This window comes from Zonotrichia leucophrys, chromosome 4, assembly GCF_028769735.1.
Source record: "Zonotrichia leucophrys gambelii isolate GWCS_2022_RI chromosome 4, RI_Zleu_2.0, whole genome shotgun sequence".
Taxonomy (NCBI): Eukaryota; Metazoa; Chordata; class Aves; order Passeriformes; family Passerellidae; genus Zonotrichia; species Zonotrichia leucophrys.
Window position 1 is genome coordinate 977,257 of NC_088173.1, and position 16,391 is coordinate 993,647.

General features: G+C 36.9%; 1 protein-coding gene across 1 annotated transcript in view; it reads right to left on the minus strand.

Moving 5' to 3' along the window:
- Positions 1 to 641: 641 nt before the first annotated feature.
- The window catches only part of LETM1 (leucine zipper and EF-hand containing transmembrane protein 1), a 28,708-nt gene continuing 12,958 nt past the window's right edge, over positions 642 to 16,391 (minus strand). Inside the window, exons 5-14 of the mRNA XM_064710191.1 lie at positions 16,010 to 16,147; positions 12,829 to 13,032; positions 12,261 to 12,380; positions 11,068 to 11,199; positions 10,282 to 10,452; positions 9,496 to 9,651; positions 8,602 to 8,736; positions 7,847 to 8,034; positions 5,865 to 6,003; positions 642 to 4,567 (exon numbers count right to left, since the gene is read on the minus strand). Coding sequence (XP_064566261.1) covers positions 4,418 to 4,567; positions 5,865 to 6,003; positions 7,847 to 8,034; positions 8,602 to 8,736; positions 9,496 to 9,651; positions 10,282 to 10,452; positions 11,068 to 11,199; positions 12,261 to 12,380; positions 12,829 to 13,032; positions 16,010 to 16,147 — 1,533 coding nt within the window. The 3' untranslated portion in view covers positions 642 to 4,417. The remainder of the gene's footprint in view (positions 4,568 to 5,864; positions 6,004 to 7,846; positions 8,035 to 8,601; positions 8,737 to 9,495; positions 9,652 to 10,281; positions 10,453 to 11,067; positions 11,200 to 12,260; positions 12,381 to 12,828; positions 13,033 to 16,009; positions 16,148 to 16,391) is intronic.

Here is a 16,391-nt window from a genome sequence, read left to right on the forward strand (position 1 = left end):
TTAGTAAACTGCCTTATCTCAATCTACAAGCTTTCCCCCTTAGATTTTGACAGTTACACACCATTGTTATAAAAGGGTCATAAAGATTCATTAAAGAGTGTAATAACCAATACATGTCAGCAAAGAGAACAGTGAATCCAGAAATCAACCTTTTTCTTGGGAGTTCAGTAAATATGAACAAGGACACTTGCCAATGTCCACATTTAATTCACAAACTCAAACCCCAATTCCTCTGCTAGCCAGTTTGACCATTGCACACCACACCTATTCACCCCAATTAAAGGGTCATTAAAGGAAATTCTTAAAGCAAAAGCTTAAAAGGAACAAGTTCTGCCACTTTTAAAGCTTTTTATTAGGTATTTGGCTTTAAGCAGAAGAAGGAAAAATTTGCAACACAACCTTGCTTGTTATTATTTTAAAAGCATGTCAAGGCAGAGGGCTGTCTTCAGCCACCTGTTGAAACACTTGACACTAGAGAGCAGATTCAGCATTTGCATGTTCCCAAATACTGTTTTAAAGCAGACAGGAGATTACTTTCATAGACACAGCTCATCAGCATCCAGCCCTGTGCCTGGCATCTCATCTGAAGAGCAATAATGCAACACTAAACAATCAAAACCAACAGAAAAATAATGGAGAGATTAGGTTTCAAAATGATACTTTTATTGTAACTAAACAAAGGACACAAGCTCCAATTAAAATAAAAAATTTGTACTGAGTTATGGCAAACACAGGACCAGTATGCTCAGAGCACAGACAAATGATTTTCAACTTAAATTTATAACACAGGCAGAAATTCATCAACTGAAAAGCAAATTTGGAACACATATGAAGAACAGAAAATGGGATTATTCTTTCAATTAAGTACACCCAATTATTTGATATTAACAATTTAAAAGTATTTAAATACATGCTGAAGTAGCTAAAGTTAAAATTATTAGCAAGGTATGCAGATATAAAGTTACAAGAAGTATTTTGGAGTTGTATAAAAGATGTAACTTTTTCCCCCTGGACAAAGCCTATGTTAGTGTAAAATACAATCCTGGCAAGAGATATTCTCTACCTGCATGCAGTCCTGCAGACAAACTGACAGAACCAGCCTCCTGGCACTTAATCTGCAGGCAGATTTGCTCTCACAGTAGGTAGTCAGGGATGAAAATTTCTGTGAAAACCATCTTTTGGGCTAAGATGAAAAAGAAACAAGTTTTTCAATAAAATAGCTCCTATAACTCACTTGTTTTGAAGGGGGGAAAGAAATCACATCCTACTCTACTTCTCTTTCCTGTTCCTAAATGGATTTTTAAAAAAGCTTTTTGCATGTTTTATTTTCCCCCTGAATAGTTTATAGTCAAAATTTATTTGAATCTGCAACAACCCCATCAATGGTCTTATCAATCACCTAAGTCTGAGCTCAGAGGCTTTGCCTGTGTAAGTCACAAAGTCATCGAAATCTCGTATATCCTTTAAATTATTTAAAGAAATATTTACATCTCCTGATTAAATATTCACTCAGGAATAAGCTCTGACCAGTTAATGTACACTTGTACCCTCATCTTTTCTCTGAATGTGCTGCAGCTCCTGGTTTTTGGTCAACACCAAAGGCAACCAAGCACATGAGCTGGAGCTACTCCACTCTGCTGCAGTTGCCTGTATCACCAGCACAGAGCTGCTTGGGAGGTTCAAAGCTGGGGTAAAGTGGATCACCAAGGGCTTCCCTAATCTTTCAAAGCTTGCAGAACACATGTTGTTCAAGTCCAGCTGTCATGGGTTTGCCTGATTTCAACAGAAGGAAGGTATTCCCCATGAAAGTCCTTCCTGTGGTTGGTGCACACATCCTGTCATTGCTTCAGGTCACAGCACAAAGCTGCCATTTCTGACTGGCATTTAAAAGAATTTTATGTAATCTGTAAAGATTTCACAATATGGCAAATTTCATGCAAGTCCAAATGTATTCCAATTACTTTAATCATAATATTCTTCATAAAATAAAAAAAAATCAGCTATTTTTGGCTCCCTTCTTATTTAATCTACAGAAAATTTAAGAGAACAGTAAACATAGAACTGCAGGAAAGTGTTTTAAACTCCCAAATACTGCAATCAGTCAATTTACTTTCAGGACAGTTAAAGCTCTGTAAAACTTTAATCAATAAATATTTAAAAAACAGCTTTTTCTGCTACTTCCCATGGTTTAAATCTGCATGCATTCAAGTGAATACAATTCTTAGGTTTTTGATATTCCATGAAAGGTAGCAGGCAATTTTAGAGTATCTTTACCACGTTTCAGGAATGTCAAGTAATATTCTTATACATTGTTTTAAAATTGAAAATATGCCACTGTAAAAATTGAGCGTACTTCAAAGCCCATAAATTCTAGCTGTAAATTATAAAATGGAAAATTAGTTTCTAGATCGTATTTTTGTGAAATCAGTTTTATTCTTGAATTTTCATCTAACACAAGCATTGGCCTAAAAAAAAAAGCACATAGTGAAGTCAGATCTTCAAAAATCTACAAAGTGACTTCCTTGCTGAAATCTCCAAGGTAATCTTGATTTATGAGGAAGAGAACAGCCCCCTTGTTTTGGAATACATGAACCATAAAGATTGTACTGATTTGAAATTTCAGCTTCACCACAACAATTTCACACTTCCAATACAATTACAGTAATTCTCAGGAGGATCTTGCTGTAAGCAGCTTTCTTTGCAAACTGTACAGAATATGAACTCAATAGTTGAACTAGACACTGACTTTTTCTAGAACTGTACATCTCACTGTACATATTGCTTTGGAAACAACTAAATACAATGGTCCATATCATGCAAGCCATGAGACTGTCAAAACTTCTTTTGTTCCACTAACTTCAAATAAGTTTGTACAAATAATTTAGCCAATCTAGATAAATACTGCACATGGAATTATGCTGAAATATGCTTGGGAGTTGGTATTTTCTACAAAAATATGCTACTATGACTAAAAGCATTAAGTACTAACTGCCCACCTCAATACCATCACGTACAGTGCCATTGTCAGATGTGCTCTCAATAATGTACACAAAATCAAGAATGGTTGTACATTTTATAATACTGGGTGCAAAATAAAAACAGAATAAAGACCCCAAATCACAACCCTGCTGGTTCAAGCCACACTACATGTATTTCATAACAGATTTTAAGAAAAGTGTAAAATTTAGGCTACCATGAATTATGGAGCATCCCAGAGTTAGTATTTTAGTTTTAAAACTTTAAAATTTACTGCTAAGAAGAAATATTAATGAGAAAATCTTGACCTACTGCCAGTATGTAGTCACACATTTAAAGACAATGACTATAAACCAAGGACGTAATCAAAGCACTGGCAATACCAGAAATGACTTGTTGACTGCACAGTAAGCAAAGCCATGAGATGAACATATTTATGTACTCTGACTACACTTTGTTAATGACTTTATACCTGAGATGAAAATTGAGAGGTAAGAAAACTAGTTATGGTGTAAATAATTATCAGATGAAAAACAAGCACACAAAGATAGCTACATTTTTAAAAATATATGCAGAAAGATCACAACTGACATTTTCCCCTTTTGATTATTTTCATCCTGCTATTCAGACAAACACTTTAACTGAGTTTACCATGTGACAGATTGTGTTCTGAAACTATTTTAAAGGCTCCTGTGATTCCAATGCTTTAATAATTAATGGAATTTTGAGTAGAAGCAACATACTCTACTCTCTAGTCCTATGAAATTTAAGGCACCCATAAGTAGCAAACTTCATGCCAAGTTTCCATTCCAGGGAAAAATAAATCTGATTTTTCCCCTCAACAGAAAATAATAATAACCATGAATTCATAAAAGTGATCAGAATGCCACATTCTCTGTCAGTGAGGCAACAGCTTAGTGATATTTAGCTTAAAAACCCCTAAATCTACAAAGCTACTACTGAAGCCACAGAATCTTCACTAGCAGATTAGAAAATGTGTAATATTGTGATGGAACAGAAAGATTGTATTAAATTTTGAAAAAGCTAAAAGGTAGAAGCAGAGCAAGGTTGGGCCCCATGTAACGATGGAAGAAAATAAATGGGAAACATTTCTTCATGATAGATACACTGAATTTATACAGCAAACTTCCAAGTTTAATGGATCACTGTACCACAACAATGAGTGCAAATACATGTTCTTGTGGGCAGGAGCACTGCTACAGAAGCCTATTCTGTTTTCATCAGTATGGAATGACACTAAATCACTTCTTGACGAACGGAAATTGCATTCCATATGTCAGAAAACTTATCTACGATTTATTACCAGAATCAGCTCAAAACACTTTCCATAATCACAAAGCTCAAGTAATATGTAGCCATTAGACACAGAAAGATATACAAGATTTTGGTTATAACTGCGATTAGCTTCAGATTCTGAAGCTTAATTCTTTGCTTCCGCAGCTTCCTTATCATGCTTTTCCTTTGCTTTCTCTTTCTCCTCCAGTTTTTCTTCTTTTTGAAGCAGTGACATAATCTCAGCAACTTGGCTGGTGCCAATATCAATATCTTCTTTGTCAATCAATTCTACAACCTACACAAATACAAAATGAAATTGAGAGCGCATTTAGGTTTTATGTGATGGAGGCATTTTCCTACAATAAATTTTGTTAAGACAACAAAAGTATTCAGTTCTCCTGTTCAAGAAAAACAGCATTTTCTTTCTTACATGGAAGACAAATTCCAACCACATCCAGTACCTCAAACACATCCAGAGTACTAAAAAAAAAGCTAAAATGTAAACTAAAAGACTTAGAACTATTGACCTTTGTATGTGCAGTACACAAAGACATTTTAAAGCATTAGTAAAACACACCCATTTATTTTATCGGTTTCAGTGGAAAGCTGAGATTCAGTACCTGTTGAAAAAGTATTTAAGACAGTAATTTATAGGCTTAATTTTATTTAAGAATACCTACTCTATCAGACAGGCACAAATTTAGAAAAACTTAAAAGTAGAGGGGGTGGGCCTTTCAGAAAGCAAACAAAAAATAATCTAGTAAATGATTCCAAATTCCTTGAAATAGTTTTTTGTACAAATGTATTCTTGGCATGTCTCCTCAAGTTCCTAGACTTATTGTGCAACATATGCAGAATCTACAAGTACATTTTATCTGTGTTGCTAAATGTGCAACGGCAGTTTAGAGGAACAGGGAAGATAATCACCATTGGGGCAGCAGAGAGGAAAAATGTGTTTCAAAAGGCTGATACTGTATTTTCTAGCTGGCCACAGTTTAAATGCTATTTCTGTATCCAGTAGCAGAATGACTTGAGGGAAGTAAGTTTCAGGAAAAATCTAAATTTACCAAGTGAAAAAGAAACAAGAAAATGAAGGTGAAAGGGTGAGAAAACCTGAGAATGTTCAGCAAAATGAGAGAACAGGACAAATCACACAACAAACACAACTTGCTGTCTTTCAAGCACAGGAAATACAGATCTCAATTAAATATCTGAAATAGTACAAATAGGCAAGCAAAGCTACTATTTTGTATTGATATGAAATATATCCATGGATGTTATGTCAAGACTTTCCCTAACAGTGGTAGTTCTACTCCCTCTCCTTTGTAAGTAATAACAAAATTACCATGTTTTGAACTTGACAGAGACATACAGAAAAACCTACAGCTTTAAAGGTTATGTGGTAACGAACAAGGATTTCCCCCCCACCATAAGATGCTGTTATGTAAGATCTATTTACAATACATGCCAAAAACCTCACTGGCATCAAGTAAAGACCCTTGCAAGAGACTGCACTATGAATTTATGCCCAAACAGGTGCAATGTTTGAAGGACGGTTAGCTTTATTTTCTTTAAGAAGTTCACAAACTTACCTTAACAACATTATCTATATCAATTTGGCCATCCTTGTTTTCATCTAGTGCCTCTGCAATCCTTGTTAGCTTCTCCTCTGGAATCTTCTGAATTTGTTTCATTGCATTAATTAGCTCAGTAATGCTGATGAGATTCTTCCTGAAGAGAAAGCACAAACTCTACATGACAAGCAGTTACTCCAAAGGAAAAAGGTTGATAAAAGGCAGAAAAAGAAACTACTACACTGCAGGATGCTTGTAAAATTATTAATTAATTATTTATAATCCTGAACAGAATGCAAAAAACCAAAAAGGAGTTACTGATCAGAAAGCAGATTTTTATCTTATCATCAAATCTCATGTTTTTACTTTCCACATGTTTTACTAAACAAACATAAGTACCCAGAAGCATTTGAAATAAAGTTTTCTGTGCTTCCCAGACTATGTATCTAATGCCCTTTGTCCCTTCACTCCCCATTTACCAAAGATATAGTGCCATGTTTCTGACCCCTATATTTTACATATAGGGGCTGGCTGACAGAAAATCAATGAGTCACAGGAAAACAAAAGCTGAGAACTAATCAATTGAGCTGTTTTGTTAAATCAGCTTCACTTGCTCCTGTCAAGGACCAGACTCTGGGGAAGGAAGGACTAGCAGCTTTCAGATGTTACTCTCTTCTCACTGATCTCATGATGTATTTTGCTGGTTTGAAGAAACATCTTCCAGCACAGATCCAGCTGAAATGCAGAAGACAGTGAAGCCCATAAATACTAAACAGAAGGGCTTTATCATGTAGTCCCAGCTCTTCTGGGCATAGAGAGATTTTTATGCAAGGAGCATTTCTCATGCTGCTGCTCAATGTCCTGGACATGGCTTGATAAGGACTGCCCCATCCTGAAAGTTAAGAGACAGGCCTTTGACAACTAAGCAATATTTAAACTAGTAATTTTCAATCAGCCACAATCACTTACAAAATTATCCAGAAAACCAGCCATTACAAAGTATAATTACATTCAGTACAAGCAGATTCTGCATTGTATTGTTAGTTTACAAATTCAGATGGTTTTGATCAATGACTTCTCTGTAGCACCATTCATATGGCTGCCTTATTACACAAAATCTGCAACAAATGACCGTTTGCCCTGGGGACTGGAAAACACAGAGCTCAGAAGCAACAAAAGCAGAATCCCTATTTCAGTTTAGCTATGCTCTTTGGGAGCTGCCATACTCTCTTAATGAATCACACAGAATGGTGCAAGCATAAACCAGATTAATACAGCATTCATGATTACAAACCATGAGAGTTTGTATCACAGTTTCCAAGTATTTCAGAGTGTGTATCAAGCAGTGTATGACCATTTAACATAGGATAGCCTGATTATCTCCAATAATATTAAGACCTGGATAAGTGTTGATAAATGAATTTTGTAATGAAACTATCGGGAAAGATCTTTCACTGAAAATCTGTGTTAAAAAAAAAATTGAAATGAAGTAAATCTTTAGGAAAGGGAGTGTGTAAAATGATCTCACTTCCATTAGACGCATTTCCCCACTTGTCTCAAGACACCATAGACCCTTGCAAAAACACCTTTGTTACTAAATAACAACAAATGCACTCACACACCCTCGTGCACCTTTTCAGTCAATGGCACAGGGCAAAATTACTGTGTGAGGAGCCTGACTAAGGGGATGATTTCACCTGTAATCTTGTCAGTGCCAGAGGCATGGGCAAGATGGTAAGATTCTAATCAACACTGACTTTCAAAACACCCTCAGGATCTGGGGAATTATACATCCTTTTTTTCTTTCATCAGTTCAACCATACTTAGCCTTAGAAGAGAGAAAATCTGCAGCACAATTTTGTTAATTTTATTTTTTAAAAATCAATTATCTCAATATTCTAAACAAGTTATTCACCAATTCTTTTCTAACCATACATCAGACAAAAGCAAGAGTGAAGGTGAACAATCAGAGACACATCCAGTAATCCCAGATCACTTACCCAGCAGGAGTATCCTCACCATCCAGCTTTTCATCTGCTGTCTTTTGACTTGTTTCTAATTCTACAATAATTTTGTCTATCTGACCAATCATTCGGTTCACTCTCTTTGTCAGTCTCTTGCTTGCCTTTGACTCTTCCACTGCCTCTTCCTCACCAGTTTTAGAAAGCTCCTTTATCTCTTGCAAGTCCTAGAAGAAATTGTCAAGAGAGAGAAAAGGTTTTGCTGGTGTGAATTTGCAACAGCAGACACTACTAACTTCAACCAGCATTCCAAGACAGGAGCCAATTGTAGATTAAATACAAGTTCTAGAGAGATATAAAACTAGATGGAATTAAAACAATAAATTTTAACACTGCTGCCTTTTTTATGCACCTCTTAAATGTTATTTTCCACACCTTTTATAAGACTGGAAAAGATTCACTTTACTTATCTTGGAAATTTCTGTAATACTGACATCTACACTTGCTAAGAAAGAACTGCAGCATGCAGCAGTCAGGCAGCTCCTGTTACCCCAGTCCCTGGGAGCAAGAGCAGGAGCAGGAATCTCATCTGCTGGGAACTGCTCTAGTGGTAACAATTAGGCTTTGAACATGTTACACAAATGAGGCTCTGCATTGTCACACACAAAGTTCATTCACTCAGCTTCCAACTTCAGACTAACAGACAACCAAGAAAGATAATCTTTAAATTTGTGGATCGCTTCTGCTAAAACTAAACATGAACAGAAAAAGAACTTCCATGCCCCATTCTTCACCTCATTATATTCCTGGATATCATCCTTCAGTTCCTCAAGCTCCTCCTTTTCTTTTGTTAGTGATTTTTTCTGTTCCTGTAGCTTGTTGCAAGCATCACTCAGCACATCAATCTCTTCCTTGGTGATTTCCTCACCCTGCAACAGAAAACATACACAAATTAGTGAAAGGTACATTTGTGATCTTCCTGCAAGATTTTCTAGCAGAAAAGAGAAAACACAAGATTGTTTTTTTTACATGTTTGGAATCACTACTATCACATTTTGAGGCTAATACAAAGATTTTAAATGGTAAGGCAGTTAATTTGCTATGGTACTGTTTTTTGAAGTGCACCAGTATTAAGTTCAGCTAATGTGATTGATTATGTGAGTTTCTGAAATTCCATACCTGATCTCATTTAAGAATGTTTAACTTCATTCTTGGGCTAAGCAATTAAAACAACTGAGAAACAATTCACCATGTATGGAAAAAGATAAATTACACCAAAAAAAAAGAGTAAAGTTTGGAAAGCTGAGAAAGTTTTCTACAGCTGAGAAAACTTTTCTATCTTCAATAACCTTTGTGAGAATGAGGATGAACATCCATAGTAAGTACACCTGTCTCTTGAAAAGCGCATAATAAAATATGCACAGACCCATTCCATCTACAGAGATGGAACTGCCCCCCCAAACAGGTATATTAATTTCAGTAATGCAGAGAGATAAAGGAGATGTTTTGTGCCAACTTCAGCTTCTGCAGTGGTGAATTTTCAATCCACTAAGTAGTTGTTCATAACTGACAGAATGTGATGAGAGGGCCAAAAGTGAAGGGCAGACAAGCAATTTATCACAGTCCTCACACAAATGCTCTGAATCTTTACATTCAAAAGTATGAAAATGTGTGGTTCTCCAGATTACCTTAATGCCTTCCAGCACTGGTGCTGTATCTATCAGTGCCTCTGAGTGCACTGCTGCACCTGCCCGTGCCAGTTCTGGTTCAATATCCATCACCACCTGGCTTTTTTTAGCTTGCAGAGCAGTTGCTTCAAGATCTACTGCTGGTTCCGCCGCTTTCTAAATTTAAAACACCTCATTAGGTTGCATTTAAAAAACCCAAAACATTAATTGTATTAGCTTCAGTAAAGAATGACTTGTCAAAATAGAAATAGCTGCCAAAGTAGAAACACACATTTTTATGAGAAGAGGTTAAAAAACTGCAACATATTAAGTAGTTTCACATTAACATACCCACTTGTATTTCAAGAACTACTTCTGTGAGCTCCTGAGGCTTAATTCACTAATGAAGCAGGCCAGCAGCTTTTACAGTCAAATACTATACAGTAACATTATCAGGTTAATGACAGATAGAAAGAGCCAAAGATAAGAACATTTAAAATGTGGGGTGCAGAAAATTAAAAAAAAAACAACAACAAACAAAACCACTAGCTTTACTACAGAAAAAGAAGTCTTCTCTTACTGCTTCAATTAAAAAGGAAGAGGAATCAAAGATAAGTAAGACTGAGCCAATATTTTATAGTAAACTTCTGTATTGCAGTCAGTTTAAATATTCTCTCACATCTTCCACACGTGGATTTAAAGTCCAGTTTCTTGCAGACAATACCCAGAGTAGAGGCAGTAACTCAGAACATGCTAGTGTTCACATCACTTGACATTTACTCCTCAGTAGCTGTGAGCAGAACTTACCATGGCTGCAGCCTCAAGGGTTTCTTTGGCTTTCTCTGCAGCTTCAGACATTTTCTTTTCTTCATTTTCTTTTCTGATGGCTTCTTCTTCCTGAAGTGTTGCTTCCAGTCGTACTTTGTTATCTATTTTTTCACCTTCAACTTCTGCCACTTTCACTTGAGCCTCTTTGGCCTAAAAATAACAAAAGTAGCTAATAGAAGTGTGCACATACATACAGGTATGGCTGCATAATGTAGTTTTAGATATGCTGATTGAGATGGGTAGTAAAGGTATGCTAATGAATAAAGTCAAAGCCCCCAGATGTTACCCTATTTCTGCATTTCTCAGAAAAAGATGACTCTGTCTTGAGAAACTTTTTGGTTTTGGTGGAAACATGAACTTTTCACCCTGAAATTATACATGTTCTTCATTCTTTTTCTCTCAAGACTACCAACAATCTACTCTGATAATTTCTCTCTCTGCATAACATGGTGTATTTTTAAGTATTAATGTCTTTCTATGGCCTGAGGCATTCATTGGTTTTTTGTATGTGAAAGGTGTATTCTAAATCTGCTTATGCTACTATTGTCTGCTGTCATGTAATCCAATATTGCTCTGTGTTTGCTTTATCCTCATATCTCTCCACATAAAACACAATTTCTGCCTTTGAAGGCCACACAAATAAACCTAGCTATGATTTTGTTTTTCAAGGAAAAGCAAGGAACTGAGAAGAACACCTACTTTTGGGGATGGATTTTCAGTCATGACACTGAAAGTTAGTTACCCACTATGTCCATCAATACTTACAGCACTGTCTGGTAGTGTCTGAAGGGTTGTTTTGAGCTGATCAGCTGGAGAAAGGGTATCTGGAAGATACATGGCTCTGGATAAAATAAGCAAGGAAGTAGGAATTTCCTGGTTCAGATGTAGATCTAACCACTGTAAGTGCAATATAAAAAACAAGTCTTTAATTTCAGGATGTTTTACTCTTTTTTACAAATAAAATCAAGCTAAAGTAAATACAATTTTTTTACCACTACTTATCAGTCAATATCCTAACACAGGAACTACAAATTATAACCAGCAAAGAATTTCAGCCATTGCAATGAAATATAGGATGATGTATTTTGTTTGAAGAAGTATTTCAAGAAATATTGAATGAATATTTGTTTCACATGCATTTTAAAATCACAGAACCATTTGGGTTGGGCTATAAAGATCATTCATCTAGTTCCAATTCCCTGTCATGGGCAGGGACACCTTCCACTAAACTGCTCCTCAGAGCTCCACTCAACCTGGCCTTCAACACCTTCAACACCAGGATGGGGAGTCCACATCCCTGGGCAACCTGTGCCAGCGTCTCACCACCCTCACAGAAAAGAATTTTTTCCTCATATCTAATCTAAACCCGCCCTCCTTCAGCTTAAGGCCATTCCCCTCTGTGCTATCACTACTATCCTTGTGAAAAGTCCCTCTCCAGCTTTCCTGTAAGCCCCCTTTAGCTACTGAAGGTGCTAGAAGTGTCCCTGGAGCTTTCTATTCTCCAGGGTGAACAACCCCAACTCCCTCAGTCCATCTTCATAACAGAGATGCTCCTGGCCCCTGTAATCAACTTAGTGGCCTCCTCTAGACATGTTCCAAAAGACCTTCCTCTAAACCAGGCAACATCAAGAGACAACTGATCTACTAGGTGAAAACTTCCTTTGAGCAAGATAATAACTGACAAGACAAACTTTCAAAATTGCAAACATATTTCAGATGTGTTAAATTTAAAGTATCTGTCTGCATCATCAAAACATCATGGTCAAAAGGCAGCAACCCACAGCTACCAGATACTTACAAAGTACGTGTGACAAAAGCTTATTAAGGAGAAAGACTGTTTTAACCAAGCCTTTAATGAGAACAGAATCAAAATGACTTCTCTGAATCAAAACAAAAGCCAGAGCATCAGAGCTAACAACTGGAACTAGGTTTGTGTACTGAGTCTTGCAAAACCATACCTGTTTGAGCTGTTCCTTGAGACGCTCCTCTGTCACACCCAGAGCTCTCATCCCTCGGGCACGACAAGCTGCCTGCAGCTCTTTAACAGTCAGGGTATCAACCCCCTCTTCAGCAATCATCTGCACAATGGAAAGGAAATCTGACCGTGTGAAGAGCTCAAAACAGAGGCACCGCCAGCGCTGCACAGCCACGTGTTCCAACAGCCACTAGAGGCTGCTGTGCTAACACCAAACAGCCTCAGCTGCTCCCACAGCTCCAGCATGCACAGCCAACCCCTAAGCTGATACTTCTACCAGCTCCCTTACAAATTATAATTTCATAGAAGTGTTTTTCTTTGTGATATAATTGTTGTAATTTCAATTAATGGTAGATTAAAAAAAAAAGATCCGTTTTTTCTTAAAAAATAAGGATGCTTCTGATTTTAAGCTCTTCAAGCCTTTTTGTTTAAAGTTCTCCAACAAGACAAAAAAGGAAAATGCCTAGAAAAACAAACACACATATATCCACACACACTCATTACTGTTATGTGTCAAAATTATTACCCAGTGCCTCTTCAGAATGACTCACCTTGTCATCTGCTTTTATGCTCCTCAACCTCATTGTCAGCTGGAAGCGGAGAAAGTTATTTGTCCCAATTGACTGAAGTTCCAACAATTTACAAAGTGCCACCAGCTGAGGCCTGGTCAGATTGTCCAGTGTCAGCTCATCTTCAAACAGTTTAGAGAACCTTAAGATCTCCTCATTACTGGGTCTTTCACCAGTTTCCCTGATCTGTGAGAAAAAACCAAACACACACAAAGCTTTTCAAAGCACATGTCATAGTTGGGCATTATTTTGAATAAAAACACTCTCCTCGTTTGTCAAGCACTTTGCAACAGTTTTGGGATAAGAAATAGCACATAAGGAAGGAATGAAAGAAGTTCTTAAAAAAACAAACAACTTACTTAGGCAGAAGAATTGATAGTGCTGACAGTTTCCAACAACACTGCATAATGTACTTGAGATAAAACCAACAAAACAAAAATGAGATGCACCTGTACACTAAGGAGCAGGTCTAGCTGAATTGCACTGCCATGAGATACCTCCTCAAGAAATATATATACACCTTTGAGTTACTAAATAGTTGCTACAGGAGTTACACTGGCAGATATTTGTTCTGGTACCATATTTACTAAACACAGAAACACATCATATAAAGATGGGAAGATAAAGTAAGAACAGCAAAAATTTTGCAACACTGGTGTCTCCATGAAACACAGATTTGGATACTTAACTACCTACTTCTCTTTATTTGTTACAATACTCTGGCTTTCAATTCCTAGATGTTCTGCAGCACCTCAGTGCAAATGTTTTTGCACTTGAAGTTATTCCAAAGTTTAAAGCACTGTTTGGGAAAAGACTCTGCATCTTTGTGATGGCAGGTTCTATGTAACTGTTTGCACAAATGCAAAGTTAAGCTTTTAAATTATGTGTTACCAATGAATTCCCAATCACTAAATCCAGTTATTGGAAGCTGAAATAACAGTTCAAAGAAGGAGGAGAAAAATTCCCTGATCTCATCAGGTCACAATAAAGCATTATCACCTGTATATATCACCTGTTGATTTTTCTATTTCAGGTATGTCGCCAAAAGCTTATTAGTGACATCACTATGTCAAAATCTACAGAACATACAATTACATACTCCCAGTCTTAACATCTTCAGTCTAATCACAGATATAAAAAAAAAATTCCCAATACTTCTACTTTTTTTAACTCTTGTAAAGAAAACATAAAACTAGGTGACATCAAGTACAGTTTGAAAATCTAACATTACCTGCACTGCCTGACTTATCATGCCTACCTGTTTTATCTGCAAACTCAAATATTTTAGTGTAGAGCTACTGAGTACAGAAAAAGGTAAAAATCAGGAGATGAGATGGCCTTAAGGCCATCACCCTCCAGGATACTTTTATAGCAGAGAAACCATCTTGAAGAAAGAAAGGTCAAAGGCCTTGTTATTCCACTTTGCCAGTGCCTTCACCACGGGAGCCAAAAATGGCACTTCAAAAACACAGGAAGTATTTTCTCCCTTGTTTAAAGATGTTTAAAGATTTTGACAGAGCCATGCATGTGTTTCTTGAAAGTACAAACTGAAGTTTTCTAGTACATCACTAGCTACAAAGCAACAGAGACAAATTCTGGAATTATGCAGCAGATACATTAAGCCTGCAATCAATGGCTCTTGCAGCATCAAATACTTCACCACTGAAGCCACTGTTAGAGAATAGCAAAAAGGCAGAAAGAAACATTGAAGCTGTTTCTTGCTCTGACATTTATTATCCGGTACAACGAAATGAGATCAATGAAGTTTGTCTCTGTGGCACAAATGAGAAATATAAAGTTCTAAAAAGCACACCCACACATATGAAATGCAGGGGTTGAAACTTCTTTTTTAGTCATCAGAGGAACTTGGGACTTCCTCCGGCAAATGTGGAGTGAAACATCATTTATTTCCATGAAAATTAACGGCCAAATGTAAATTCTCAGTAGTAGTTCTTCCAGAAGAAGAAATGTTCTGAACATGAAGCATGAGTGGGCAAGTTCCCAGAGCCTGCAGGGGCAGTGCCTCAGCCACTAACTGCTGTAACTAACCACTTACAATGTTCTGCACATTCAGAAGAACAGAAACAGATGACTGCAGAGAGGCTTCAAAGTACAGACACTTTGCAAGAAGTTACTGACTGGCAAATTTACCACTATGATTATGTGAGGTGATCTATGTGGCACTATCAACATAATCTTATCACCCCACACTTCATCCTTAGCCCTATCGACATCATCTTATCATTCCACACTTTATTCTTAGCCCTGACATGCAGGAAAATCTTAAGCTATTTGGAAGAGGTTGTAAAGTTCACGTCTGAAACCCCTGGGCTTATGTGCCTTTTTCTGTGCAAGTACACACTCTCTCCAAAGGAGGGGACCACTGCCTTTCTTTCAACTAACACTTGGTGATGCTGTTGGCTCCACCTCTTATTCAACAGCCCCACAATTAAGAGAAATCAGAGCTAAGGACTGTCCTGAGAAGACTAAAGAATGCATTTTTCATCTCTCCAGGGAGTACCTTATTCTCACCTACAGTTTGGTGAAAGGAAATGCTGTGAAACCTAAAGGCCATTAATGCAGGAGGCAGATGCCTGACATTTAAGTCTCTCTGTCAGCAACTGAACTTAAATAGGAAAATTTTGCACAGCAACTACATTCTAGCTAAACCTCAGACTATACCACATTCTAGTCAGCATACCAACTGTGCACTTAAAAACTTGTTTTTACAAGAAGAATTAAATTTGACCAAAAAAATTTAGTTTTCCTCCATTAAGTTTCAATCAGTTAATTAGGAAAGAAGTCCTCTCTCAGTTTTCATACTCTGTGCTGAAAAAAAGAGGTCAAAACCTACATGAGTAAACACTGAGTATGCCATGTTTCGTGTTAGAGTTAACTTATTAACAAATAAGTGAACAAGAAACAAATGAGCAGAAATATAGTGCTTCTAGAATTAGAGAGTAACAGCACCAGCTAGAACACCAAAGTTGATAACAGGAAAACTTCATCACACTGACAAAAAAGAAATTTATCCTAAAAAACTACTACATGCTGTTTCTTCAAGTCCAAAAAAATAAGGTATGTGATGATTACCATACACCAAAAAAATAACAAAGGCTTTTTTTTTTGTAGGAAGAGAGAACATATTTTCCAAACTTTTTACCTTTTGAAAGAATGTTGAAAAATCTTTTGTAACATTTCCCTTGGCTGCTTTATTTTTTAAGGCCATCTCCTCAATGGTGTCTTGAAGGAATTTAGCCAATTCAAGCTTTACTCTCAATTCTTTCTTCAATCTTTCCTCCTGTTAAAAAAATATTTATTGATAAAAGTTCCTGCCAGAAACACATGGACTAAACATCACTTCTGCCCCCAGATGAGTTATTCTGAACTCAGTGGAGTGGAGTAATTACTCAGTGGAGTAATTCTGAACTACTCCACTTACTCAGTGGAGTAATTCTGAACTTCTGCTATAATACACACATTCCAAAGGGGTTTTCACTCTTCCCAAAGATCCCCAAATCACACTGAAGAGCTCACTGTGTGCT